Below are 27,824 nucleotides of genomic sequence, written 5' to 3' on the forward strand. Positions count from 1 at the left end.
GCGTGACAGGGTAACAAGCTCGAGGATTGATGAAATTCGGGTGTAGGAGTTTGGGGTTAGAGCGTGGCAGGGCAACCAGTTCGAAGGTTAATGCAATTGGGATTAAGAGTTTGGGGTTACAGCGTAGCAGGGTAACTAGCTCGAGGATTGATGAAATTCGGGTGTAGGAGTTCGGGGTTGGGGCGTAGCAGTGTAACCAGCTCGAGGGTTGAGGAAATTGGAGTTAAGAGTTTGGGATTACAGCGTGGCAGGGTAACCAGCTCGAGAGTTGATGAAATTAAGGTGTAGGAGTTACGGGTTACAGCGTGACAGGGTAACAAGCTCGAGGATTGATGAAATTCGGGTGTAGGAGTTCGGGGTTGGGGCGTAGCAGGGTAACCAGCTCGAGAGTTGAGAAAATTGGAGTTAAGAGTTTGGGATTACATCGTGGCAGGGTAACCAGCTCGAGAGTTGATGAAATTAAGGTGTAGGAGTTACGGGTTACAGCGTGACAGGGTAACAAGCTCGAGGATTGATGAAATTCGGGTGTAGGAGTTTGGGGTTAGAGCGTGGCTGGGCAACCAGTTCGAAGGTTAATGAAATTGGTATTAAGAGTTTGGGGTTACAGCGTAGCAGGGTAACCAGCTCGAGAGTTGATGAAATTAAGGTGTAGGAGTTACGGGTTATAGCGTGACAGGGTAACAAGCTCGAGGGTTGAAGAAATTGGAGTTAAGAGTTTGGGGTTACAGCGTGGCAGGGGATCCAGCTCGAGGGTTGATGAAATACGGGTGTAGGTGTTTAGGGTTAGAGCGTAGCAGGGTAACCAGTTCGAGGGTTGATGAAATTCGGGTGTAGGAGTTCGGGGTTTGAGCGTGGTAGGGTAACCAGCTCGAGGGTTAATGAAATTGAGGTTAAGAGTTTGGGGTTACAGCGTGGCAGGGTAACCAGCTCGAGGGTTGATGAAATTCGGGTGTAGAAGTTCGGGGTTAGAGCGTGGTAGGGTAACCAGCTCGAGGGTTAATGAAATTGAGGTTAAGAGTTTGGGGTTACAGCGTGGCAGGGTAACCAGCTCGAGGGTTGATGAAATTAAGGTGTAGGAGTTACGGGTTACAGCGTGACAGGGTAACAAGCTCGAGGATTGATGAAATTCGGGTGTAGGAGTTTGGGGTTAGAGCGTGGCAGGGCAACCAGTTCGAAGGTTAATGCAATTGGGATTAAGAGTTTGGGGTTACTGCGTAGCAGGGTAACTAGCTCGAGGATTGATGAAATTCGGGTGTAGGAGTTCGGGGTTGGGGCGTAGCAGTGTAACCAGCTCGAGGGTTGAGGAAATTGGAGTTAAGAGTTTGGGATTACAGCGTGGCAGGGTAACCAGCTCGAGAGTTGATGAAATTAAGGTGTAGGAGTTACGGGTTACAGCGTGACAGGGTAACAAGCTCGAGGATTGATGAAATTCGGGTGTAGGAGTTTGGGGTTGGGGCGTAGCAGGGTAACCAGCTCGAGGGTTGAGAAAATTGGAGTTAAGAGTTTGGGATTACATCGTGGCAGGGTAACTAGCCCGAGAGTTGATGAAATTAAGGTGTAGGAGTTACGGGTTACAGCGTGACAGGGTAACAAGCTCGAGGATTGATGAAATTCGGGTGTAGGAGTTTGGGGTTAGAGCGTGGCAGGGCAACAAGTTCGAAGGTTAATGCAATTGGGATTAAGAGTTTGGGGTTACAGCGTAGCAGGGTAACTAGCTCGAGGATTGATGAAATTCGGGTGTAGGAGTTCGGGGTTGGGGCGTAGCAGGGTAACCAGCTCGAGGGTTGAGAAAATTGGAGTTAAGAGTTTGGGATTACATCGTGGCAGGGTAACCAGCTCGAGAGTTGATGAAATTAAGGTGTAGGAGTTACGGGTTACAGCGTGACAGGGTAACAAGCTCGAGGATTGATGAAATTCGGGTGTAGGAGTTTGGGGTTAGAGCGTGGCTGGGCAACCAGTACGAAGGTTAATGAAATTGGTATTAAGAGTTTGGGGTTACAGCGTAGCAGGGTAACCAGCTCGAGAGTTGATGAAATTAAGGTGTAGGAGTTACGGGTTATAGCGTGACAGGGTAACAAGCTCGAGGATTAATGAAATTCGGGTGTAGGAGTTTGGTGTTAGAGCGTGGCAGGGTAACTAGCTCGAAGATTGATGAAATTCGGGTGTAGGAGTTCGGGGTTAGAGCGTAGCAGGGTAACCAGCTCGAGGGTTGAGGAAATTGGAGTTAAGAGTTTGGGATTACAGCGTGGCAGGGCAACCAGTTCGAAGGTTAATGAAATTGGGATTAAGAGTTTGGGGTTATAGCCTAGCAGGGTAACTAGCTCGAGGATTGATGAAATTCGGGTGTAGGAGTTCGGGGTTAGAGCGTAGCAGGGTATCCAGCTCGAGGGTTGAAGAAATTGGAGTTAAGAGTTTGGGGTTACAGCGTGGCAGGGGATCCAGCTCGAGGGTTGATGAAATACGGGTGTAGGTGTTTAGGGTTAGAGCGTAGCAGGGTAACCAGTTCGAGGGTTGATGAAATTCGGGTGTAGGAGTTCGGGGTTTGAGCGTGGTAGGGTAACCAGCTCGAGGGTTAATGAAATTGAGGTTAAGAGTTTGGGGTTACAGCGTGGCAGGGTAACCAGCTCGAGGGTTCATGCAATTAAGGTGTAGGAGTTACGGGTTACAACGTGACAGGGTAACCAGCTCGCGGCTTGATAAAATACGGTGGTAGGAGTTTAGGGTTAGAGCGTGGCAAGGTAACCAACTCGAGGGTTGATGAAATTGGGGTGTAGGAGTTACGGGTTATAACGTGACAGGGTAACCAGCTGGAGGATTGATGAAATTCGGGTGTAGGAGTTTGGAGTTATAGCGTGACAGGGTAACCAGCTCGAGGATTGATGAAATTCGGGTGTAAGAGTTCGGGGTTAGAGCGTGGTAGGGTAACCAGCTCGTGGGTTAATGAAATTGAGGTTAAGAGTTTGGGGTTACAGCGTAGCAGGGTAACTAGCTCGAGGATTGATTAAATTCGGGTGTAGGAGTTCGGGGTTGGGGCGTAGCAGTGTAACCAGCTCGAGGGTTGAGGAAATTGGAGTTAAGAGTTTGGGATTACAGCGTGACAGGGCAACCAGTTCGAAGGTTAATGAAATTGGGATTAAGAGTTTGGGGTTATAGCGTAGCAGGGTAACTAGCTCGAGGATTGATGAAATTCGGGTGTAGGAGTTCGGGGTTAGAGCGTAGCAGGGCAACCAGTTCGAAGGTTAATGAAATTGGGATTAAGAGTTTGGGGTTATAGCGTAGCAGGGTAACTAGCTCGAGGATTGATGAAATTCGGGTGTAGGAGTTCGGGGTTAGAGCGTGGTAGGGTAACCAGCTCGAGGGTTAATGAAATTGAGGTTAAGAGTTTGGGGTTACAGCGTGGCAGGGTAAGCAGCTCGAGGGTTCATGCAATTAAGGTGTAGGAGTTACGGGTTACAACGTGACAGGGTAACCAGCTCGCGGCTTGATAAAATACGGTGGTAGGAGTTTAGGGTTAGAGCGTGGCAGGGTAACCAACTCGAGGGTTGATGAAATTGGGGTGTAGGAGTTACGGGTTATAACGTGACAGGGTAACCAGCTCGAGGATAGATGAAATTCGGGTGTAGGAGTTTGGAGTTATAGCGTGACAGGGTAACCAGCTCGAGGATTGATGAAATTCGGGTGTAAGAGTTCGGGGTTAGAGCGTGGTAGGGTAACCAGCTCGAGGGTTAATGAAATTGAGGTTAAGAGTTTGGGGTTACAGCGTAGCAGGGTAACTAGCTCGAGGATTGATTAAATTCGGGTGTGGGAGTTCGGGGTTGGGGCGTAGCAGTGTAACCAGCTCGAGGGTTGAGGAAATTGGAGTTAAGAGTTTGGGATTACAGCGTGGCAGGTTAACCAGCTCGAGAGTTGATGAAATTAAGGTGTAGGAGTTACGGGTTACAGCGTGACAGGGTAACAAGCTCGAGGGTTGATAAAATTGGGGTGTAGGAGTTACGGGTTATAGCGTGGCAGGGTAACCAGCTCGAGGTTTAAGGAAATTGGGTTCGAGTGGTAGAGGATCGGGGTAATAAATGAATGCTCTGTTCACTCTCCAATGAAGGGGTAGCAGCACCTGATGACGGATACTGTATACTTTTGTGTTAGATTTTAAACGGAATTTCATAAACTTCATTTCTGAAAAAATTTTGCATGAAAATATTTGAAAACATAGCTTTTCTGTCAGGCGACTTAGGGAGTTGGGTTGGGTTGCAACCCCTCTAGACGAAATCCATATATTTAGCTGAAATTTTTTAAAAGAATTTTTTTAAATTTGTTTCGTCGAAAACTGTGCATAAAATACGAAAATTTCGCTATAAAATGGTGTTGAGGAGTAACTTTCGGGGGTAGCTTTCACGCTCTAAATAGTTTATTCGTCAGAACAAAAGTATACATGTGCTTGGCTTTTTTGAGCGTCATAGAATATGAAATAACCAGCATAATCTGCAATTAACACCTGCTTATATTGTATTAATAAAATTAAGGGGTAGTTCACCCTCGAAATAATAGATAATAGGAAAACCTAGTACCACGTCAATTTTGTTTTATCAGTTTCTACCAGAATATCATTTTAAAAATTTTTTTACGTAATTTTTTGATTTTGTAAGATAAAAATACACTGAAAAATACAGTTTTTTCTCCATACAACGTAGGGGTTGCAACCCCCGGGGACCAAATTGATATGTGTCTATTACTTTTTTTATAAGTATCTTGTGTTTTTTGTTTCATAAAAAAATTTTCATTACAACTAAAGATATTGCTATAGAATTGCTTTTGGGGCTGTTGTTTGGGGGTGGGTTTCATCCCTTAGATAACTTTTTCCGCCGATAAAAAAATACTGGTCTTTTATTTTTTTACGAACTATCACATATCTCAATTGCAGAAAAATCGGAGGCAATGGGTTGGGGTGGTTCCCGAGTTAGTTGGTTTCGAATGCCGTAAATGGTTCGAAAAAGAGAATTTACAAAAAAAAAGTGTCTACACAGTCAGCCGGGTTGCCCGACATTAAGTTATCTTAAGTAATGCGATACATGTTTTCAATGTATTTTTTATGTAGAATCCAATGATTCTATTTTTGGTTTTTTTAAAAATCAGACTTCAGTGATTTTTATTTTTTTAACCCCGCGCACCCACCTTAAAAATCTAAAAAAAACTTACATTTATTTTTGAAATAAAATACATAAAATATTTTGTTTTCCAGAGATACGTTCATCCTAGTTTACAGAATATTGACAATTAAAATGTTCAAACGTTTTTAAAAAGTAGAATTTGGCGCAAAATTTTTTTAGGTTTGACAGCTTTGTAAGGTTTAAAAACCCTACATTTTAGGAAACTTACAATTTTTTGTAGCTCAAAAATTGACCGAGTTATTGTCAAAAAACGTACAAAACTACAAATTGAGATTCTGCACATGCGCATGCGTCTACATGGTTAAAAATCGCTGGAGAGGTATACTTTTTGATGTGGAGTGTGACGGTATGTTCTGTTTTTCATAACATTCTTAGGCAGATTTGACCGTCATATCCGACTAGACTTTTATCACGAAATGCATACAAAGGATAATGTTAAAAATAGGCGTTTTTTGGTTTCTTCTTGGAAACGAAGTCATACACCAAAACAGTGTTAGGATGTGTCAAGGGTAGCTAATTATATACGAGGGTGGATTGATAAGTTTCCGGCCTGGCCAAGAACAACAACGTTATTAAGAATTTTTTTTTTATTTCTCAACATAATCTCCTCAAAGACTAATACATTTCTCATAGCGGTGTTCTAGTCTAATAATGCCATCTCTATAGACTGATTCGTCAAGCTCCACAAAATACGCATTTACAGCTTCGATTACTTCTTTATTGTCCGCAAATCTTTTACCGTTAAGCCATTTTTTGAGGTTAGGAAACAGATAATAGTCACTCGGGGCTAGGTCTGGAGAGTAGGCAGGGTGCGACATCAATTCAAACTTCAAATCGTTGATTTTAACCCTCGCAACGATTTACTTGTGCGCTGGTACGTTATCGTGATGAAACAAGATTCTTTTCTTCGCCAGATGAGGTCGTTTAATTTTCACCTCGTAGCTCAAACGTTGCAATAAGTCTGCGTAGTATTGATCAGAGATAGTTTTACCCTTTTCAAGGTAATCAATGTATATAATACCTCTTGCATCCCAAAAAACAGTAGTCATACCCTTGTCATGTCAACAGTAGTCATAACCTTGTTCGCAAAAAAAATTGTTTTTGCCTTCTTTGGAGTTGGTTCCCCTGGTCCAATCCACTGTTTGATCTATTCTTTGGTTTCAGGAGTGTAGTAGTGGACCCAAGTTTCGTCAACGGTTACGAATCAATGCAAAAATTCGCTTGGATTACGCTTATACAACGCCAAATTGGCGGTAAAAATGTTTTTTCTAATCAATTTTTGTTCGACTGTTAGCAAACGCGGCACCCATCTTGCACAGAGCTTTTCCATATGCAAATGTTGGTGCAAAATATTTTGCACACGTTCATATGACATCTTACAGGTCTCAGCTATCTCACGCACTTTTAATCTGCGGTCTTCCAGCACTATTTGATGGATTTTTTCGATCATATCTAGAATTGTGACCTCAACAGGGCGTCCTGAGCGAGGCTCATCAGAGGTGCTCACACGACCCTTTTTAAACTCGGAAACCCACTGCTTAATGGTTGAATATGATGGGGAGGATGTCCCCAGTGTTGAATCCATCTCTTCTTTGATTTCCTTCGGCTTTAACCCCTTCAAATAGAAGTGTTTGATGACAGCACGATTTTCCAGCTTTTCCATTTTTAAGAAAAACACAGAGGCGTCTTGTTCAGTGAGCTCTCAAACCTAAACTAACATAACGATCGGGCTGAAACTATAGTTACAAGCTATCTAAGGATGGTACTATAGAACGCCACCTCAAGGTAGGCCGAGTGGCGCCATCTCTTGGTCAGGCCGGAAACTTATCAATCCACCCTCGTACTTCCAAAGTTTCAAATGTGCGGGGATACTGTACGGGCACCCCCTTCATACGGGTAGCCATCCCTATTTTGAGAAATAATAACAGTCACACAAAAAAAATTAATTTGATATGAAGATCAGACCATATTTACTATATGTTTTTGAGATCGGTCGATCCGAATTCGGAGTCCTTTTAACCCAACCCCATCATGTCATGATTTTTCATAACCTCAATAAAATAGGCCAAAAACCCCTATATTTCCACTGATACAAAAGAACAAGCAGGCTAACCCACGTAATCCTGGGAACAACGAGTTTAGTCGGTTGTATTTTCTTAAAACAATCAAATTCCACACCACAAGCAAGATAAACCACCTAACCACTTACCTCCTAACTCATCCAACCCCTAACAACCACCCCTAACAAACCCCTAACAAACCACAAGCAGGCTAACCCACCCAACCCAACTCTAGGAACGAGTTTAGTCGCTAGTTTTTAGGGAAACAATTTTTTGAGTCTTTCTTTTCTAACATCAAATTATAACTAGATTGACAAATCCTTTTAAATAAAACTTGATCAAAACTATTCCATTTTTTCTACTTTACATTGATATGTATTCGTCTTAATTTTATATCGGATTTAATTCTTCATTTTATTATATTAATCAAAAAAAGGATAATTTAGGTATATATCGTAAAATAGTTTAAATATAGAATAAAAATATAAATGTCTCCGTAATTTTCTGTTGAAAATAGAATATATGTTAATGTTTTTTTTATCTGAAATATATACTGTGTTAATAGTTCTGTTCACTGTATAAAATGTATTGTCGAGGTTGTGGTAAGTCTTTCGCAAAAAAAAAGACGGAACAGGGATTATTATGAAATTTCAAAAAATCCTGACGAATACGAATGCAAAAAATGCTACAATGATCCTAATCATCAATCTATGCGTGTAAGAGATATTGGATCGACAGATGAAGAAGAGATAAACGTAGAAAGTAGAAACCAAATAACAGTAGACATTCCAGGGAGTTCCAGTGATCACAGGAGATATCTTTTTGGATGTGAAGAAGGTCAAATATTAAGAAGACTAATTGTAAGTCGAGAAGAATGTTTAAATATTTTTATGCTTTCAAACATTTAAGTTTCTTACGATAACAGTATCTGCATTAATCACGGTTCTGATGACTCCTTACAAATTCCTGATTCATTTACTAGTATAAAGCCTAAAGTTGTCATGACCGCCGATGAAGTTAAACAATTACTATTTACATTCAAAAGTATGGTTATTGAGAAACGTAGAATCAATTCAAGATCAAAAACATTTTTAACTATCGAAACATGTGACTTGTTTTTTGAAACAGGTGTAAATCATGATGCGTTTAAAACAATCTTGGAATATATCAAAGATATAAAAACCCATGACAAAAATTTATTTTTAGGAATGTATTTGTCAAGACTTCGAAGAGGCTAGACCTTTGATGAGTTGGAGTTAAAGTATAATTATAGCAGACAAACTGTTAGTAAAAATTGCAATAACATTCGAAAAACATTACTGCAATCAGAAAAAAATATTTAAGTTTTGCGAGAAGTAGGGATGACATATTAACCAATCAAACTGCTATATCCACAATTCTTCAAACAGGTTCATCAGAAAAGGGGTCAGTTATATTTGATGGTACATATTTGAAAATAGAAAAAAGTTTTGATTTTGAGTTTCAGAGACAAACTTGGTTCGTTCATAAACATTATAATCTTATAAAACTAATGGTGGCTACGTACCTTAATGGTCGTATTGCTGGTGTTTGGGGGCCATATTCTGGTCGCAAAAATGATGCTTCTATCCTAAATGATCTTTTAAAACAGAATATTTGGTCGCACTTTAAATCAGGGGACGTTTTGATACTGGATAGGGGATTTTGTGACTCTGTCAGTGAAATTGAAAAAAAAGGTTTCGTTGTTAAGATACCAGCTTTAACTGATCAAAAGCAACTTACTACCCAACAAGCTAACGATTCAAGACTGGTCACAAAGAATCGATACATCACTGAAGTTGTAAATGGTAGAATAAATAGGAATAACAAGTATTTTGTAAAAACAATACGCAACACAACAGTTAAGACAGCATATGATGATTTTGTAGTTTTCTGCGCAATATATAACTTAACTTTTACTGCGGTTCAAAGTACTAATTTAGATATTACAATAGCTCAAAGAATGCTACAGTTATTAGATAAAGATCATAAGCTATCACACTTGGTATCAACTTTGAATTTGAATTCACGTTCATTGTACTTTCAACGATTGGAATTAACCTCTTTGGATATATTTCCATGATTGGATGTAATAGATTTACAATTATATGGATGTGGCACATATCAACTAAAAATGGCTCCGTTTTACTTTGCAGACTACGTCAAAGATAGCGGTGATTTTGAATTCTTAGTCTCAAAAGATAATCTTAATATATAATATAATAATTTTGATATCAACACTGAATCCGACAACTCATTCATTATAAAAATACGCATTAATTCGAGGCATGCAGCTGCATCAAATTACTTCGTTTACATCCTGGTCGATAAAACGAAGGACAAGTGTGATTCAATTATTGGTTATACCTGTGGTTGTAAAGTAGGAAAAAGTAGAAAAAAGGCTGCTGTTCCCACGTAATGGTCGTATTACGGTACTTTGGGTATGCCAAGTATTTAGAAAAAATACCAATAGGACCAGATCATTCTCCTATATTTGAGTCTTTAAGTGATGATGAATTTATAAGCGACAGTGATAACGAATTGGAAGAAACAATAAAAAAGTTTTAAATAATGATATTTTTTAAATATTTTTCATTAAGGATTACAGTAAATTAGACATCGTATATTAAAAAAAAAATTTTTTTAAATAAATAAAAAAAAACAAAAAAAAACGAGATGTAGCAGAAGGTCGCCTCTTCATGGTACATCGTGGAAACACAATCTGTGACTAAATAACCCTCCTGCGGAGTGTAATTAGTGTATATTTTTAAAAAATCACTTACCAATGAAAAATGTACCCCTTGAAATAATCTTAAATCGGTAATATTATTAAACTTAATACAGCTTTCTAAGTTTATGTAGATTAGAGAGATAGCCCGCACATGATATAAAAATTATTTTATAAAGAATAAGCGATTAATTCTCTGTTCTCATGGTTATGAGAATTAGCCTACTTGTGGTTTAGTACGGGTCGTTAATAGGAGTTAGGTAGATTAGAGGGAGGAAACACGTGCATTAGATTGTAGTTTACATACTAATATTTCATTAAAAAAGCGACTAAACTCGTTGTTTCCAGGTTTAGGTGAGTAAGTCTGCGTGTGGTTTGGTAGGGGTGGTTTTCAGGGGTTGGATGAGTTAAGAGGTAGGTGGTTAGATGGTTTAGTTCGCTTGTGGTGTGGAGTTTGATTGTTTTAAAAAAACACAACGACTAAACTCGTTGTTCCCAGGGTTAGGTGGATTAGCTTGCTTGTTCTTTTGTATAAGTGGAAATATAGGGATTTTTTGGCCCATTTTTTGAGGTTATGAAAATCATGACATGTTGGGGTTAAAAGGACTTCAGATTCGGAACCACCGACTCCAAAAACATATAGTAAATATGGTCTGATCCTCATATCAAATTAATTTTTGTTTTTGTGTGACTGTTATTATTTCTCAAAATAGGGATGGCTACCCGTATGCAGGGGGTGCCTGTCCAGTTTCCCCGCATATTTGAAACTTTAAAAGTGTATAATTAGGTACCCTTGACACATCTCACTGTTTTGGTAGGTAACTTCGTTTCGACGAAGAAGCCAAACGACGCCTATTTTTAACATTGTCCTTTTTTACTCAATAATCAACTTTTTCCTAAAAATTGAATAAATAAATAATAGACACATATTATGGATAATATAATGTAGGTAGCTTTCATAGAATTTTAACTAAATACAAAAAATGAAAAAATGAAAGAAAATTTGATCTAACTAAAATTTGATCCCTAAATCTGCATATTATCAGACTTGTACTTTATCACTTTGCTATCGATGACTGTTACCGTATTTACTAATTTTAATCTATTTTACACATGATTTGAAAATTATTCAATCATTAAATCATATTCAATGAACTACATGTTTGCTGATAATAGCGACAAATGAAAAATTAACAATATACATGTATATAAGTTTACTTTTCTTTATTTGTATTTTTTGTTAAATTTAAATTCATCAACATTACCAGTAAAAATATAATTCATACAATATGATCGAATAATTTATAAACAATTTTCAGGTTATATATAATATAGAATAAAAAATCATATCTACCGTAAGATTCATCGGTAGTAAAGTGATGAAATATAAGTCTGCCAAAGATCTCGAGTTCAAATTATGTTCAAATCGGTTATTTTTTTTATATTTTTCCATTTTCAGTCTGCAGTTCATCTTCTATGGAAGCTGCCCAGATTATTTTATCCATAATATACATACATTATTTATTTATTTATTTATTTATTTATTTATTTATTTATTTAATTTATAGGAAAAAGTCGATCATTAAGTACAACATTTGTACAAATTTTGTACGAAACTGGTACAAATTCTGTACACATTTTTTTGAAAAAATGAGTACAAGTTATGTACAAGAATTACACAGAATTTGCATAGATTTCGTATATATTTTCATATAAATGTCCTATATATTCTATACAAAATTTATAAATACATTTCCAGTGGGGGTTACAAATAGCAAATTTTGCCCTTTCTAATTGCAATTGAAATTTTAATTTCTATGCACTTCTTAAAAAATGAATTTGAAAATGACACCATATCTAGTTTATCTGCAACTTATTTGCATAAAAGTTTCGTTGATAGGTGGAGGGGGGGGGGGAGATTTCACTCACTATTCAAGGATCGTGAGCATTCATAATTAAAAAAATAGTTATTAATAAATACTTAGGACGCAAGTTTCTCACCTTGACCAATATTTCTCAGTCTGCGACTTGCGTTTCATAGGTATATCTATATTCTGTATTCTGTAACTTAAATAAGATGACACCATAACGGGTGATTGACGCATTAGCGAAAACGAAACAGCTATCTTCTATTTCATATAAAAACCTATAGAGGATTGAGATACAAAGATGAACCAAATATTTTTTTAGGTATAAGATAGCTGTATTACTAGATATCAAACAAAATTTTTGATCTGAAAAATAATTCAGAACATGTCAAAACTAATATAGGGCAATTCTTTGCTATTTCAAACAGTTTAAAACTTCAAATCACCAATTTTGTTCAAAGTTGGTGGACTTGTTACCTATACAGAGGTCAACATCTGTGCAGAGTTTTAGATCAAAATATTGATAAGGGGCCGACTTATCAACTGTTCAAAAAATATTAAACTTTTTTTTATTAATTCGATTTCTCGGAGATTAATAAAGATACAGTCGAACCTAACGCACTGTCTGCTCTCGGGAGTAGCCGACCCGTGCACTGCACGCCGCGCGTCAGCCAATCAGGTGTGCGTATATTCCCGCTGGTGAGCGGAGATCTGAGGGGCCCGAATAAATTTGACACCGGAAAATATTATACTTGCTATACTTTCTAGAGAAAAACAGTAAATTTGATGGTTAAAAATGTATTCCTTACTAAATAAAAGTAAATATTAATGCATATTTTCCACGTGGCTTGGGTAATTAAAAAAATGCTTCATTGATGAAAATAAATAATGTTTTTTGAGTATTGCTTTTTCGTGGTATTTAAATTTTAATGAAATATTAAGGTTAAAAATGTTTCTCATTGACAAATAAATATTTCAATAATGCTTATTATTCAATCCCGGAAATGTTTATTTTTCAATCAAATTACATATAGAGAAAAATAGGAAACTTGTATTTTTCCAAACCTAAATTCTAAAAGTTGTTTATAAATATTACATATTTACAGTGCACAATTTTGAAAAAATTGAGTTTTCCATTTCTAAAAAATATTTAATAGATCAAAAATTATTAACAGTTAAACTTGCAAAAAAAGTTAATTTTTCAATTATTAACTTTTTAAAAATGTATTTAAAAAAAAAACTGCAAGAGACGTTTTCATCTTAAAATGACCAAAATTATCTATAAAAAATTGTTTTATTGAAAAAGAATTATTTGTACACGATTATTTAAACAACTGAGTTTTAAAAAAAGCCTAGGGGTTTGTCGTAAAAATTATTAGTACCATTGGATTCAGCAGGTAAAAATACATAAGATATGGTATACATAAGATAGATACATGGTTTTTACTTTCTACCGTCTTAGAGTAGTAAGAGTTTAACTTTAAAAATGTAAATAATAAAATACCAAATCATTTATTTATGCCATTATTATAAACAATTTTTTCAAAAAATCAACGATATCTCAAAAAACGATAATTTTTTTTATTATTTTTGTACCATCGTGTTCCTTGTCATTTTTTAAATAAGAAACCGTTGAGAAAATCGAGTTCCCGCTATTAGGATTAAGACAGCACTAAAATGAAACGAACCGCGCGCTAGCCGCTCGATCGTCTGCTACTCGTGTGGTTCCAACGTTGCTTGCTGCAATTGCCTTCTTTAAGGAATAAATAATTTCATATTCAATCAGTCTATATGTATTTATTTAAATAATATACAAATGTATTAATTAAGTAATGTAAATGAACTATTTTTTTATACAATCTGATATAATATTGAAATTAAACATTTGCTCTCTGCGTTTGAGCGGGCTTGAGACCGACGCATATTTAGGATGCGGCCGCATTGAAAATGTTTTTTTATCGGACCTACACCATAATACTCTTAATAAGTTATTTACAAGTAATTTTACAAAAAAAAACCTTTAAATTATGCGTCTTATTGCAAATTCAGAAGAGTATGAAATTTTTTTTACTTTAATTTCCGTTGTATTATCATCACTAACTGGAATGAATGCATGCAGTGATTGTGTTCCTTCTATAGTAAGAGCATCTTTTAATTGACTATACATGCTACTTTCAAAAATGTCATATTCTTCTTGACTACAGTAAATAAACGTTATTTTAGGCATAGCTTGCTTCGCCCATTTGTAAAATTCTGCAGAATTACTTATGATTTTACCGAGCAAGCTTTCTCGTCGAGCTAATGTTTTTATACCTCCACCAATTCCATCACACGGACTTTTACCATGACAACTTGCAAAAAAATGCCATTCTGCTCTAATAGAATAAATGCTGTAATGTCGAACTAAGTTTAGAAAATTCATTCTATTTTTATATTGCCTTCCGGCACCATCACTAACATAAATAATTTTTTTTATAGTATTTTGAAATGTATTTTTGACGAATTTAATTAATTTTTTTTTATATTTAGCATAAATTCTTTTTCGTAAGAAATTCAAAGACTTTTAAAGACTTCTATAAGTTATTACAAATTGGTGTTTATATTTTCTACCATATATTTTTGCATATACGTCATTCTTACGCCCGATTAAACGCACAGAGAAAATGTTTCATACAATGCTGTGTTAGATTTTACAAAACAATAGTCCTTTTATATTACTTATATTACTTTATATTACGTTATATTAAGTAAATAAGTCATTAAATTTAATTTAAATTTAATTACTTATTTAATTAACTTTATATTTATATATTATTTAAATAAATACATATAAACTGTTAGAATATGAAATTATTTATTCTTTCAAGAAGGCAATTGCAGCAAGAAACGTCGAAACCGCACGAGTAGCAGACGGCTGAGCGGCTAGCGCGCAGTTCGTTTCATGTTAGTGCTATCTTAATCCTAACAGCGGGCACTCGATTTTCTCAACGGTTTCTTATGTAAAAAATGACAAAGAACACGATGGTGCAAAAATTAAAAAAAAAATTTCGTTTTTTGAGATATCGTCCATTTTTTGAAAAAATTGATTATAACAATGGCATAAATAAAAGATTTGGTATTTTATTATTTACATTTTAAAAGTGAAACTCTTTTCGCGTCTTTTAAAAAAAGAATCATGTCCATATCTTTATTAGTCTCCGAGAAATCGAATTAATAAAAAAAGTCCAATATTTTTTGAACAGTTGATAAGTCGGCCCCTTATCAATATTTTGATCTAAAACTCTGCACAGATGTTGACCTCTGTATAGATAACAAGTCTACCAACTGTGAACAAAATTGGTGATTTGAAGTTTTAAACTGTTTGAAATAGCCAAGAATTGACCTATATTGAATTCCCACTGAAAATAACTATGCAAATATTACGTACAGAATATGTACGAAATTTGTACTAGAATATATACAAAATTTATGCAAACCATGTTATATAAAACATATTTGTACAAACTAATAAATAAATACAAAATTCATACAATATTGTACAAGGTTTGTATAAATTTTATACATATTCTTGTACAAAGGGTCTAGCAGGGTAAAATGGTCAAAAATGCCTTTGAGTCATCCGGGAAAATAATTATACCCCCATGTTCAGCATGAAAAATGACTAGGATTCCCAGATTTTCAGACCCCTAAACCCATACAGGTCCCTATAAGGCCCAGTTTTGTCATTTTTGGTTTTTTGACCAAATCTCGGTCAGTTTTTGAGCTAGAAAAATCTTTCTTGTTTTAAATTGTAGGGTTTTTAAAGCCCTATAAAATGGCCGCGCTCCAAAAATTTTTGGCGCGAAATTCAAATTTTTAGAGCCGTTCAAAAATTTTAAAATTTAATATTTCGAAAATGAAGATCGACTCTTTGCTAGAAAAAAAATATGTTGTGTATTTTTGACTGAAAAATGTTTCTGATTTTTTTCAGATTTTTAAAAGTGGTGGAACGACCTTAAAAAAAATAAAAATCAACAAAAAACCTAGTTTTTCTCCCCTAGCGCTTTGTAGGTTAAATCTATGATGAAACAAATAGCACCATCAAATTCTGCGGAAAAAAATACATCGAAAACATGTATCACATCTATGGAAAAAATCAAAATCCTTCACAAATTCAGTACATGATAGCATCGGCCATGCCGATCGGCTCCACTGGCAGTGTAAATATTTATTCCTTTTCGATTCAAGGTTAACTCAAGATTGTTTTCGAACATGTGATACATGTTTTCGATGTATTTTTTTCCGTAGAATACGATGGTGCTATTGGTTTTTTCATAAAATTGACCTCATGAGCGCTAGAAGTTAAAAACTAGAAAAAAATCAAGTTTTTCGCGTCTTTGGTTGAGTTTTATGAAAAAACTCAGTAGCACTATCGTATTTTACGTGAAAAAATACATCGAAAAAGTGTATCACATTTTTTTATAATATATAAGACCTCAATAACACCGTATCATAGTTACAAGGCGTTTAATGTTGTATTATCGATTATTTTACTTGATTGGCATTTATAGTAAGCTTTTTTACTTGAATACTGTAGGGTAAAAATAGATTGCGCAGGTGGGGCTATAATACAGGATATTTGACTATTTCTGAAATAGAAATTGTTTTTTCCACAGGTATGTATGTTTTATTAACTTCACGGTTACAATCTCATATGCATTAAATCATTATTTTTACAAAACATGAGTAAGTGTGTGCATGTGTGTCAAATATATGTGATATAATATAATGTTTACAATTTTAGATACTTCTGGTTTAGTTCTTATACGCCAACTTATTTTGCTCAAAATCTTTCAAGCAATTATCACTTTTGCCATCACACCAAGCCGTGCCCTATATGCCGAAAGTGATATTTCCGTCTCGGAAACATAATAATTAAAATTAATTTTTTTCTTATTTTTGGTAATTTTTTATATTTACGGAACTTTCGTTTTAATTTTATTAGTTACGGTATTGCTTACGACATGGAAAAAAGTTTATTTAAAACAAACCAGAAAAAACTTCCTAATTCTAAATCACATGAATCGATTATTGACATCGACATTTTTTTTGCAAATGCATTGATCTAGCGTGATCAGAGGTAAATCAATGTCAATAGTCGAATCACTTGCCAATGAAAATAAATTCAAAGCTAACGATTTGCTGAGCATGTCTTTTTCATCGTTAAATATTCTATCGGAGGTTCCTGAAAAGATCAATCTACATTGTTCATATTAACATTGTAACGTAGTGGATTTACAAAGTCGGTTAGTGGCATACAAATATCTAATGCGGTTGAAGTGCTTCTAAAACAAAAATATTAGTATTGCATTAAAAAATAGTGATTAATGGTTTGATTTAAAAATAAATAGTGTATTAATTAAGTAGAGTTACAGAAAATAACGATTTTTATTCACTCCAACAGAATGAAATGACTCTGAATTTTTTCTATCATTCAACGAACATTTAAAAAAGATTATGACCTGACATTAGTTGGCGTATGATTTTCTTACATTCATAAAATAAATTATTCATTAATATTTTTAATTATAATGTTCTGCATTATTTCAAATTATGTAATAATTTTTGTTTTTCACAACGAAAGAGTTCATATAATTACAAAAATTTTTAAATAATGAGTGTGATTTGAATACTCGAAAATTGGAATTATTTTTGCTGGATTGAAAATAATAATAACATTTTATTATAAAACAGTGAGTTCATTTTAGAACCAAACATTTAGTGATTTCTAATATATCTATATGCATAAAATCAAATCTTTACTTAACATATATTGCCAATGAAGTAAACACTTTATCCCCACGTTATTACTCTTTATTATCACGTTAGATCAATTATTCTTTAGAATTTTTTTGTGTTTTTTTCTAAATAAACTATTCTATCTCACAAGCTAATACTGCAACTGATAAAATTAAAATAAAAGTTCTTTAAAAATAAACAATATCTAAAAAACGAAAAAAATCAATTATAATTACTTTTTTACAAACATTGCCAAATGTATTTAACATTTCAAAATTTTCTCTTCCAAATAATGACATTATTGATGAACTCCAATGTATTTTTTCCAGAATGTCACTATGTCAGCCTCAGGTATTGGTAAAAAATGCGCTTGCTGCGGTTTACCAGAGAAAAAATTAGTGGGACCCAAACAAACTGTTGACACAGATGATGAAGCTTATACTTTGTCCGATCATTTGGCTGTGACACTTGTAATGGGAGACATACTTTGTCAGAAATGCAGTGGTTCTGCCCGCTTCGCCAAAGCAAAACGCAGAAAAATCGATCAACCACAAAATGTAAATACTTTGCAAATCGATAGTCAAGGGTCAACATCTTCTTCAGAGACATTATCGCAACCACATAATGATACAGTTTATGTTCCACCAAAGAAAAAAGTTATTGAAAAAGCAAAAGATACTATTGAGTTACCTTTAAAAAGAGTAGTTTCTACTGTTACTACATTACTGTTGTTTATGCAAAAGCAAAACAAATATTGTTATTGTTCCTTTCGATGCAAGAAAACAAGCTTTTGTTGAAAGAGATATATTCATACCAGAGGGTAATAGATGTTGCCGAAAACACTTAATAAAGAAAAGATTTTATTCAGATGAGTTAATTAATTTAAAAGTAGTTTCTAATTCAACTACCACAACAGCTGCAGATATAACAAAACTATTTAAATCTTTGAGTTTAACTTCCGACAGAGAATTACACGATAGAATCGGAGATTTTTCAATCTCTGAAGAGAGGATTCGTACGTTTACTGGATTGAATTGGGAACAACTAATAGAATTGCGAGAAATGATGGTTTCGTTGAGGAATACCGACAATCGGACTGTTACGCAAGCTGTTGTTGTTTTTTTGTTCAGATTACGAACAGGAAACTCAAATGAGATAATCTGTTCTGTTCTCGGCCTTGATCGTCATCAGCAAGTCTCTGAATTTTCAAAGTCTGTGTTAAGTGCCTTTGAAAAAGATGTATTGCCTTCACGATTTGGTTTACAAGCCGTCAATCGAGGGGACTTGATTGCTAATAATTCAACGATTCTCCTTCAGAAGCTTCATGGCATAAGTGATAACAATCTTTCGTTAGTTGGCGATGGCACTTATTTGAAGCACCAAAAAAGTTCCAATAACGAATACCAACGAAGATCTTTTTCTGGACATAAGAAAGTTCCTCTATGCAAGCCATTTACTCTGTGCACTACAACTGGTTTTATTGTTGATGTACTGGGGCCGTTTTATGCTAAAGAAAACGATTCTATGATTTTGGAAAAAATTTTGAAGGCCCACGATAACAATTTAAAGAATTTGATGTGCAAAGAGGGTGATGTTTTTATTCTTGATCGAGGGTTTCGCGATATAAAATCAAAATTAGAAAATGATGGTTATCGGGTCCTCATGCCAGCCTTAAAAGATAAAAATCAGAAACAATTGTCAGCGGAAGATGCAAACAAATCTCGACTTGTTACCATACTTCGTTGGGTGGTGGAAGCGGTACACGGAGCTGTAGCTCAGAAGTATAAGTTTTTCCATCAGCAATTAGATAATCGTTACCTGACTGAAGCTGGTCTTTACTGCAGAATTGTTTGCTTTTTAATTAATCAATTCGGAAAACGAATCGTGTCAAGGGCTTCGACCGATAATGAGATACTCAATTACATTCTTTCAAGAAATTCCAATGAAAATAGTTTAGCAACGGAAGTGATATCAGGAAAATATAGTCGAAGAAAGAGTTTATTCAAAACGTTAAGGTCTGATGAGCTAGAAGATTTTCCTGAAATGATGGAACAGGATCTAGTCAAACTATTCACTGGAACTTACCAACTCAAACAAGCAATATCCTATTTAGCTGAAATGATGGGCGACACGTATGAAATAAATGTAAGTTACTACCGTGAATCTGCTGATCTAATCAAGTTACAAGTGAGATCTAGACATATCGAAAGTAAACAATACAACTGCTATATTCACTACAAACCAAATACCATTGGCTGTGCTGGCATACTGCGGTTTTGCTGTGAGTGTGCTAACGGTATGAGAACAATTGGATGCTGTTCTCACGTGGCTGCCGTTATTTATTATTTAGCGCACGCCAGATTCCAATCTTCCATTGTAAAACCTGCCCAACATCTAACAAAGATTTATGAACAAGATCATGTGGTGGCTGTTATTGAAGCAGATAGTGATGACGATTGATACATGTGATATGATTGATACTTTGATTATCTCAAAAGAATATTTTTTCTATTTTTGTAAAATGTAAACAAATTATTAAATAATCACAGAAAATTGATATCTATAGAAATTGTTTGTTGTCTTCTTATTTATTAGTCGCACACTAATCAAGTATACCCTTGAACCATGCTCCAGCTAAAAATGAATCTTTAAAAAAAAATTTTCGTAAGGTTATAAATAATAGTAACGATAATTTTTCTTATTCGATATTTTTTGAATGAATCGCTCAAAGTAAATCTTAGAATCAAACCAATACCACTATCGTATTTTGTGCCAAAAAATACATTGAAATCATGTATACGTGTATGATGAAAAAAACGTATGCTCTATTAGCCGGATCGATCGGCATAAGACATCATTTTCTTACCTGAACTTGTTAATGATTAATATCCTTACTGAAGTATTAAAAAAAATGTGATACACTTTTTCGATGTATTTTTTCACGTAAAATACGATAGTGCTACTGAGTTTTTTCATAAAACTCAACCAAAGACGCGAAAAACTTGATTTTTTTCTAGTTTTTAACTTCTAGCGCTCATGAGGTCAATTTTATGAAAAAACCAATAGCACCATCGTATTCTACGGAAAAAAATACATCGAAAACATGTATCACATGTTCGAAAACAATCTTGAGTTAACCTTGAATCGAAAAGGAATAAATATTTACACTGCCAGTGGAGCCGATCGGCATGGCCGATGCTATCATGTACTGAATTTGTGAAGGATTTTGATTTTTTCCATAGATGTGATACATGTTTTCGATGTATTTTTTTCCGCAGAATTTGATGGTGCTATTTGTTTCATCATAGATTTAACCTACAAAGCGCTAGGGGAGAAAAACTAGGTTTTTTGTTGATTTTTATTTTTTTTAAGGTCGTTCCACCACTTTTAAAAATCTGAAAAAAATCAGAAACATTTTTCAGTCAAAAATACACAACATATTTTTTTTCTAGCAAAGAGTCGATCTTCATTTTCGAAATATTAAATTTTAAAATTTTTGAACGGCTCTAAAAATTTGAATTTCGCGCCAAAAATTTTTGGAGCGCGGCCATTTTATAGGGCTTTAAAAACCCTACAATTTAAAACAAGAAAGATTTTTCTAGCTCAAAAACTGACCGAGATTTGGTCAAAAAACCAAAAATGACAAAACTGGGCCTTATAGGGACCTGTATGGGTTTAGGGGTCTGAAAATCTGGGAATCCTAGTCATTTTTCATGCTGAACATGGGGGTATAATTATTTTCCCGGATGACTCAAAGGCATTTTTGACCATTTTACCCTGCTAGACCCTTTGGTACACAATTGAGCAATACAAAATTTGTATTTTGTTCAGTGGAGATAACTTTCTTAAAACTGTATCGATTCGATTAAAACTTGGGAGATAAACGGTAGTCTAAACTTGCAATTTTAATGGTCGAAACACTAATAGCAAATGCGTGTCAGTGAAAAAAGAATAAATGACTTTCAGGAGAAGCCGGAATCGGCATTTTATTGTATAGTAATGTCGGACACTATCACAGCTTGATGACTAATTCATACCCCTACTTGCATACGGTTCACGTTTGCAATTCTTGATCGTAAAAGATGTATGAACAACAAAAACTTATCAAAATGTTAGACCTGTTAAATTAGAAGTATTTTTAAACGCGTTGTAAATTAAAAATTACAGCTTTCAAACAAATTACTAATAATATTCTAACATTAAGGCTACCTAAAATTTCTAATTATGACTAAGATGAATAAACTTTAGGAACCGTAGGTCTACCGAAGCTTTTGAAATATTTTCCAATCTTGGAATAATTTATAAGATGGCATGCAAAATAAAAGTTTAATTAATGCAGTGAGTACCAGAGTAAAAAAACAAAAAGAAAAAGAAAAGAAGAGCACACAAAGCACGCTACACAACGCTAATATGGATCAATATGGATAATATGGTAGTAATGGTGATTGTGATGATTTAATAATTTAATGAGAAAAGGTAACGTTCAGAATATTCATGCTATAACTCGCTGTTGTGACCCTTGATTTATAAGAAACATAAATGAGGTGGTTAGAAGTTCAAACGCAAATGTATATAATAATTTTGAAAATTATATTTTTCGCACGTCGAGCAATCTATTTCATATCCCAATTAAGCAGATCTCAATCTATTTTCTTCATCAAACTGAGGCAATGCTCCAAATTCTTTATACATACTCAAACTATTACTGATGTGAATTCAACAAACGTTTTTTGTCGAATTTGCCAAGCTGACTATGCGAGTAACAGATTTTAAGGATGTCCTTGTGATCGCTCACAACCGTTAATAATTCAACAGAACTTCTGCTGTAACTTTTATATTATCCGTCGGTCATGAATCTTCGCTTTTTTCGAATGCAACACAGTATCTGCCCGTCGAATGTTTTGAGCTTACTTTAAAAAGGTGCTGGATTTACGATTCTTAGCTAAAAAACATAAACTACGACAAAGTCTTCGCTAACTACTAAACTCGTAGTTCAACTAATCGATGATTTTATGAATAATTGCAAAGTGCGAAGCCGATACATCGGCTATTAATTGAATTCCAGTTGCTTGTTCAAGGCACTTCAGACCTTATACCTTGAGACCAGTACTAACTCACAAAGAATATTTAAACGAATCTATAGACTCCTGCAATAGACTTCCTTTTTATTACGAAATGTTGTTTGCTGACGATAGTTTTGATTAATTATATTCATTGTTAGCGAAGTAACAAACAACTGCTGACTCGCGCTGATGTTGACGTTGTTGTCTAGAATTAACAAAGATGATGGATTGACTCTTACGGTAAGATTGTTGAGTCGGAATCTCATTCCGATAATGTATGTGATGAACATTCATGATATCTCACTCCAAAATTTGCCAGGCCGAAAACTAGATGGCTAGCATGACTTTGACTTGAGAGTATTAAAACAACATTGCTTGCTGGGTTCTTAATATTTAATCTCGTTGTCCTGATTTGTGGTTTCTACTGTTACTGTTAGCGCTGCTTTGGATTATCAGTTCCATTACTCACGAGCAAGTGTTCAAATTTACCTTGAAGCTCGCCTTTGTCCTGCTGCTGCTGATGATGGAGATGCAGTGGATGATGGTGATGGTGTTGCTGAAGATGTTGATTATCAAACTGCTCCAAATATTCAAATTTGTTCTGCTGTCTGCGACCCGACGTACCGACTAGCGTTAATCCCGGACCGGAAGCTCCAGCATTCGCCAAGCACTGCCGCGTATATGGCCTGAAACTTGCGAGGTCAACTAACTAATGCCGTGTCTACGTTAAATGATTATCTTAGTCTCACATTAACTTTTTAACAGAGATTATATTTCACAGATAAATCGAATCAATAGTAGTTAATACGAAAAACAAGCAGAACAATGATTTATAACTAGTTGTAAATTAAATAATTATAAGAGCATTGGTATTAATGTTATTAAATATTGTGAGACTAAGACAATCATTCAGCATGACAAGGCTTTATGCATTTTATTATTTTATCAAATTCTCATGATAATTTATGTTCACAAGAGCATCAACAATACATATTAATACTTAAAGGAGCATGGAAACCCGATGATGTTTAATAAAATCGTGGGAAAGGTTATTAATTGGAATCTAATTCATGTTAATTTTTTAATATTTTATTTATAAATCTATTAAATCATTCTTTTTCTTTTCAGTCAAAAATTTTTCAGATAAATAATATCCTTGGTAGAGGCTAATGTTTGCTATAGATTCTTGATTTATACATTATATTGTTGAAATTTCTAATTTGGAGATAACTCCTTACACTTCTTTTTAATTTGGATAAATCTTTTAAAATTGTAGTGCTTATACATTACGGAAATTTTACTAATATAAGTATTTTTTTCGTTTTCCAGCTACAACTGTAAAATATGCTCACAGGCCATCTTTGAATTTCAAAATTGTCTCTATGAATTCATTTAGTTTATAAATACAAGTGATAACAGATAAAAACAATTTTTTAGTCAAGACCGCTAAATATTGTAAAGGCGATAAAAAAAACGATTCGAATAAGTTGTGAAGTATTAGACTAATATAACATAAATAAGGTGTATGAATGAAAAAAAAACAACTGCGACTCTTTAAATCAAACAATAATTAATAAGCTAAATAAATGTTTAATTACAGTTTAGAAGTATCTCATTAAAGATGAGATTTTTTAGTTTTCATGAAATTTCTTTCTTTCGAGTTGTTCTTATTTTGAATAACTAATGATTCAAAAATAACCATAAAGTTGTGAAAGATCCCAATAAGAAAAGAGCTTATAAACACAAGAAATGGCGTTAAAAGATACTCATCTCGGAAGGCTCACTATTTTATAGCTTCTCTATAAACACACAGAAGTTTTTCGTTGTAATACAATAGAATGAAGTGAAGTATAGTTGAAATAAGCCGAGATGAGACAGTGGACAGGCAAGTGAATCGCAACGGTGGTCGATAATACAATGCGCTGAGCACTTGGAGCAATTAGGTGAGTAAGCTCTTACTATTTAAAAAGACACAAGGGACGTTCTTTGCAGAGAACGCTCGTCGTGGCTTTCCTGCTGATTTTATTGCATCATCAAGATCTGAGGCGCATTGTCGTATTTTATTTATCACGAACTACCACAAATACTGACCTTGAACGATGCTCTTGCTCGTTATTAATTCCTGGTATAGGAGTTGGATTGTTTGCTGGTTGCAGGTGTGTTACTGCTTGCTGTTGTGGTTGCTGCTGTTGACTACTTGATATAGCTGGCTGCCTTGCATTTCCAAACTTCAGCATATTCCAATCAAACACGTAGTCATACGTGAAGCCTTGACTGTGAAATAGTGTCCGGAATAGATGCCTGAGATATGAGTAATCAGGCTTTCCTTCAAATTTCAACTCCTTGCAGTATTTCAAGTATGTTGCAAACTCAACTACTCGTTATGAAAAATATCAAAATCAAAGGATAACTTTATAATTAAACATATTCTAGGTAATATCAATAGTTAATCTTACCAGGATAACCTTTGCACAGTTCCTCTATAGGTGTAGACATTTTTTTTTCAGAAATACGTTCATATTTCTGTCTTTTTGTTGCTGCTTTAAGTCCTTGCCATGGAAGACTACCTCGATTAAAGTACATAAGTACATATCCTAGTGATTCAAGATCATCTCTTCGTGATTGTTCAACTCCTAAATGTGTATTTACACTTGCATATCTGTTAATTAATTCAATAATTACTTAATAATAGGTTGTACTATTAGCGGTATACAATCAAATTTATTGCATTTATATTACCTAGCTGTACCAGTGAGATTTTTATTCTCTCTGTAAGGTATGTGTTTGTTTGTTCTTCCATCACGATATTTTTTTGCTAGTCCAAAGTCAATAATATAGACAAGATTACCTTTCTTTCCTAATCCCATTAGAAAATTGTCTGGTTTGATATCACGATGGATAAAATTACGACTATGTATATAGTCTGTTCTACTTATCTGCCACACAAATTATTATAATTTATCACTACTATAAAAAATGGTATATTACATTTAAAATTAATTATCTACTATAATATTACAATAATTTTCTTTAAATAAAATCAGAACATTAAAATTTATTCTATTTTTACCACATTTCTAAAAATTTAAATACAATCCTACATGACGATGTTTCTAGACTGAAGGTTTATCTTCAAACTAGTTTATAATTTTAAGATAAATAATGCTTATCTTAATAAAACAAACAAAATATAAAACATCTACATATAAGTGCATTTCAATATTTAATAATGTCATTTAATTTATTATTATTTTAATTTTAGTTAGTTCAGTTTCAGTATGAACCTTCAGCCTATAAAAATTATAAAAAATAAATAATAATAGTGCTACTAAAATTTAAACACCTCATGATAATACTAATTTTATTCTAAACTAATAGAATAAACCATTTATCAAGATTTGATATAAAAAAAATTAAAAATTATCATGTAGTTGAATATAGAGCTAAGAAAAATGAAAATATTGTGTATTATTACTTATCTCTATAAAAACTCAATTTTATTTAAATATTAAACACTTTTTAAACTAGCTTTGAAGGCATTACTTACCAGCTGATCAGCCAGTAACAAAACTGTCTTCAATGAAAATCGTCGCGAACAAAAGTTAAATAGATCTTCTAATGATGGACCAAGAAGCTCCATTACCATTACATTGTAGTCACCTTCTGATCCACACCATTTTATAGTTGGAATACCAACTGAAAATAAAAATATATTTCTTAATATTGTACATACATAACTTTAACATACATAGTAGATATACATAGATAACTTAGTAGATATAAGATAAAGTAATACACAATAATATATTGTTTTATTATTTATTTAACTTACCCAAACCATATATAAGATTTATACAACTTTACAAAAGATATCAATTGTATTGCATAAGAATATTAAAAAAATTATTTTAAATTTTTTTCATGTAACACAAATTAAAATAAAAACAACAAATAATAACAAAAAATTTGTGTCAATTCTACAAAATACAAAGAAAAATACTGTAAATTATTTTCATATCAAACATCTTACTTACCACCCCCTTGCATCATCTTATAAAATCTAGACTCAATATGTAACTGAGGATGCCTGGTTTTGATGCATTCCAGCTTGATAGCAACTTCTTCCCCAGTAGAGATATTAGTACCTCAACATTAAAGGTAGAAAAAATTGATTAAAATGTATAAGTTTATGGCCAAGTACGAATCTGATATAGAGACAAATTAAAAGCTGATACCTAAGTAAATGTCGCCGAAAGAGCCGCTGCCGATTTTGCGGCCTAGTCGATACTTGTTGCCAACGCGTAACTCCATCGTATATAAAAATATGGGAAAGTATGACTTGCTGGAACTTTTGGAATCAAGATATTTGAAACTTCTAAAGAGTTCTCACGTTCGAATTCTGTATTAATAAACTATGCTACATCACTGTTTCTATTGATTCCGCAAAGGGTAACCTGCATGTCCATATCGCGAGTGACGAGTGTGGTGAAAGCAAAACCTGGTGGCTAAATGCTTCCTTGCCGGCAATCTCGGATCTATGATCTGGCTAATTAGCAACCTCGTAGCGAATATAGCATCAAGTTTTCACCTGTAATTAAACCTTGACTTGTTGCAGTGGTCAATTTGTTATGGCCAGTACTCAACAAACCTGAATGATTGCTGGCTGTCCAGCTCCTTAAATAAACTTCGGCCCTTACCGCCCTATTCAACTAAATGTAAACCAAGATGATCCAAGAACTTCAGAACCTCAGAAGATAACTATAGAGAGGATTAGAGATAGGATAGAGGAAAACAAGACTGCAAAGATGGCGCTGCAACGCCTTTAGTCACAGAGAATGTAAACCAGAGATAAAGTAGAACAGGGAGAATGGAGTTTGCTAAAGGTGTGAAGACTATCAAGATCAAGGCATGCTTGGGCTTGGCCGTACCGTGCGCCGGATTTTGTTCGAGCGATCCTAGCGACCACAATTGAAACCATGCTAATCTAGAAAAAAGGGAGTAGGAGATTGACAACCGAGTTTGCTGGATGAGGGGAAAAAAGACAGCAACAGATGGATGAGAAAACTCGGACATAAGAGAGAGATGAATGGGTTAGGGAATGTAGCTGCATTTTCTTATTTTTAGATATTTACGTTTTCTCTTCT

The 27,824-nt window shown here is 34.4% G+C and overlaps 1 protein-coding gene across 1 annotated transcript in view; it reads right to left on the reverse strand.

The window, feature by feature from the left end:
• Window positions 1-27,478, reverse strand: part of LOC131675601 (casein kinase I-like) — a 567,349-nt gene extending 539,871 nt beyond the window's left edge. The window contains exons 1-8 of the mRNA XM_058954633.1: window positions 27,329-27,478; window positions 26,916-27,268; window positions 26,715-26,825; window positions 26,228-26,376; window positions 25,420-25,616; window positions 25,137-25,339; window positions 24,772-25,054; window positions 23,170-23,366 (exon numbers count right to left, since the gene is read on the reverse strand). Coding sequence (XP_058810616.1) covers window positions 23,170-23,366; window positions 24,772-25,054; window positions 25,137-25,339; window positions 25,420-25,616; window positions 26,228-26,376; window positions 26,715-26,825; window positions 26,916-26,991 — 1,216 coding nt within the window. The 5' untranslated portion in view covers window positions 26,992-27,268; window positions 27,329-27,478. The remainder of the gene's footprint in view (window positions 1-23,169; window positions 23,367-24,771; window positions 25,055-25,136; window positions 25,340-25,419; window positions 25,617-26,227; window positions 26,377-26,714; window positions 26,826-26,915; window positions 27,269-27,328) is intronic.
• Window positions 27,479-27,824: the final 346 nt, after the last annotated feature.

Source organism: Phymastichus coffea, unplaced genomic scaffold (genome assembly GCF_024137745.1).
Source record: "Phymastichus coffea isolate CEN01 unplaced genomic scaffold, Cenicafe_Pcof_1.1 PCOF00027, whole genome shotgun sequence".
Lineage (NCBI taxonomy): Eukaryota > Metazoa > Arthropoda > Insecta > Hymenoptera > Eulophidae > Phymastichus > Phymastichus coffea.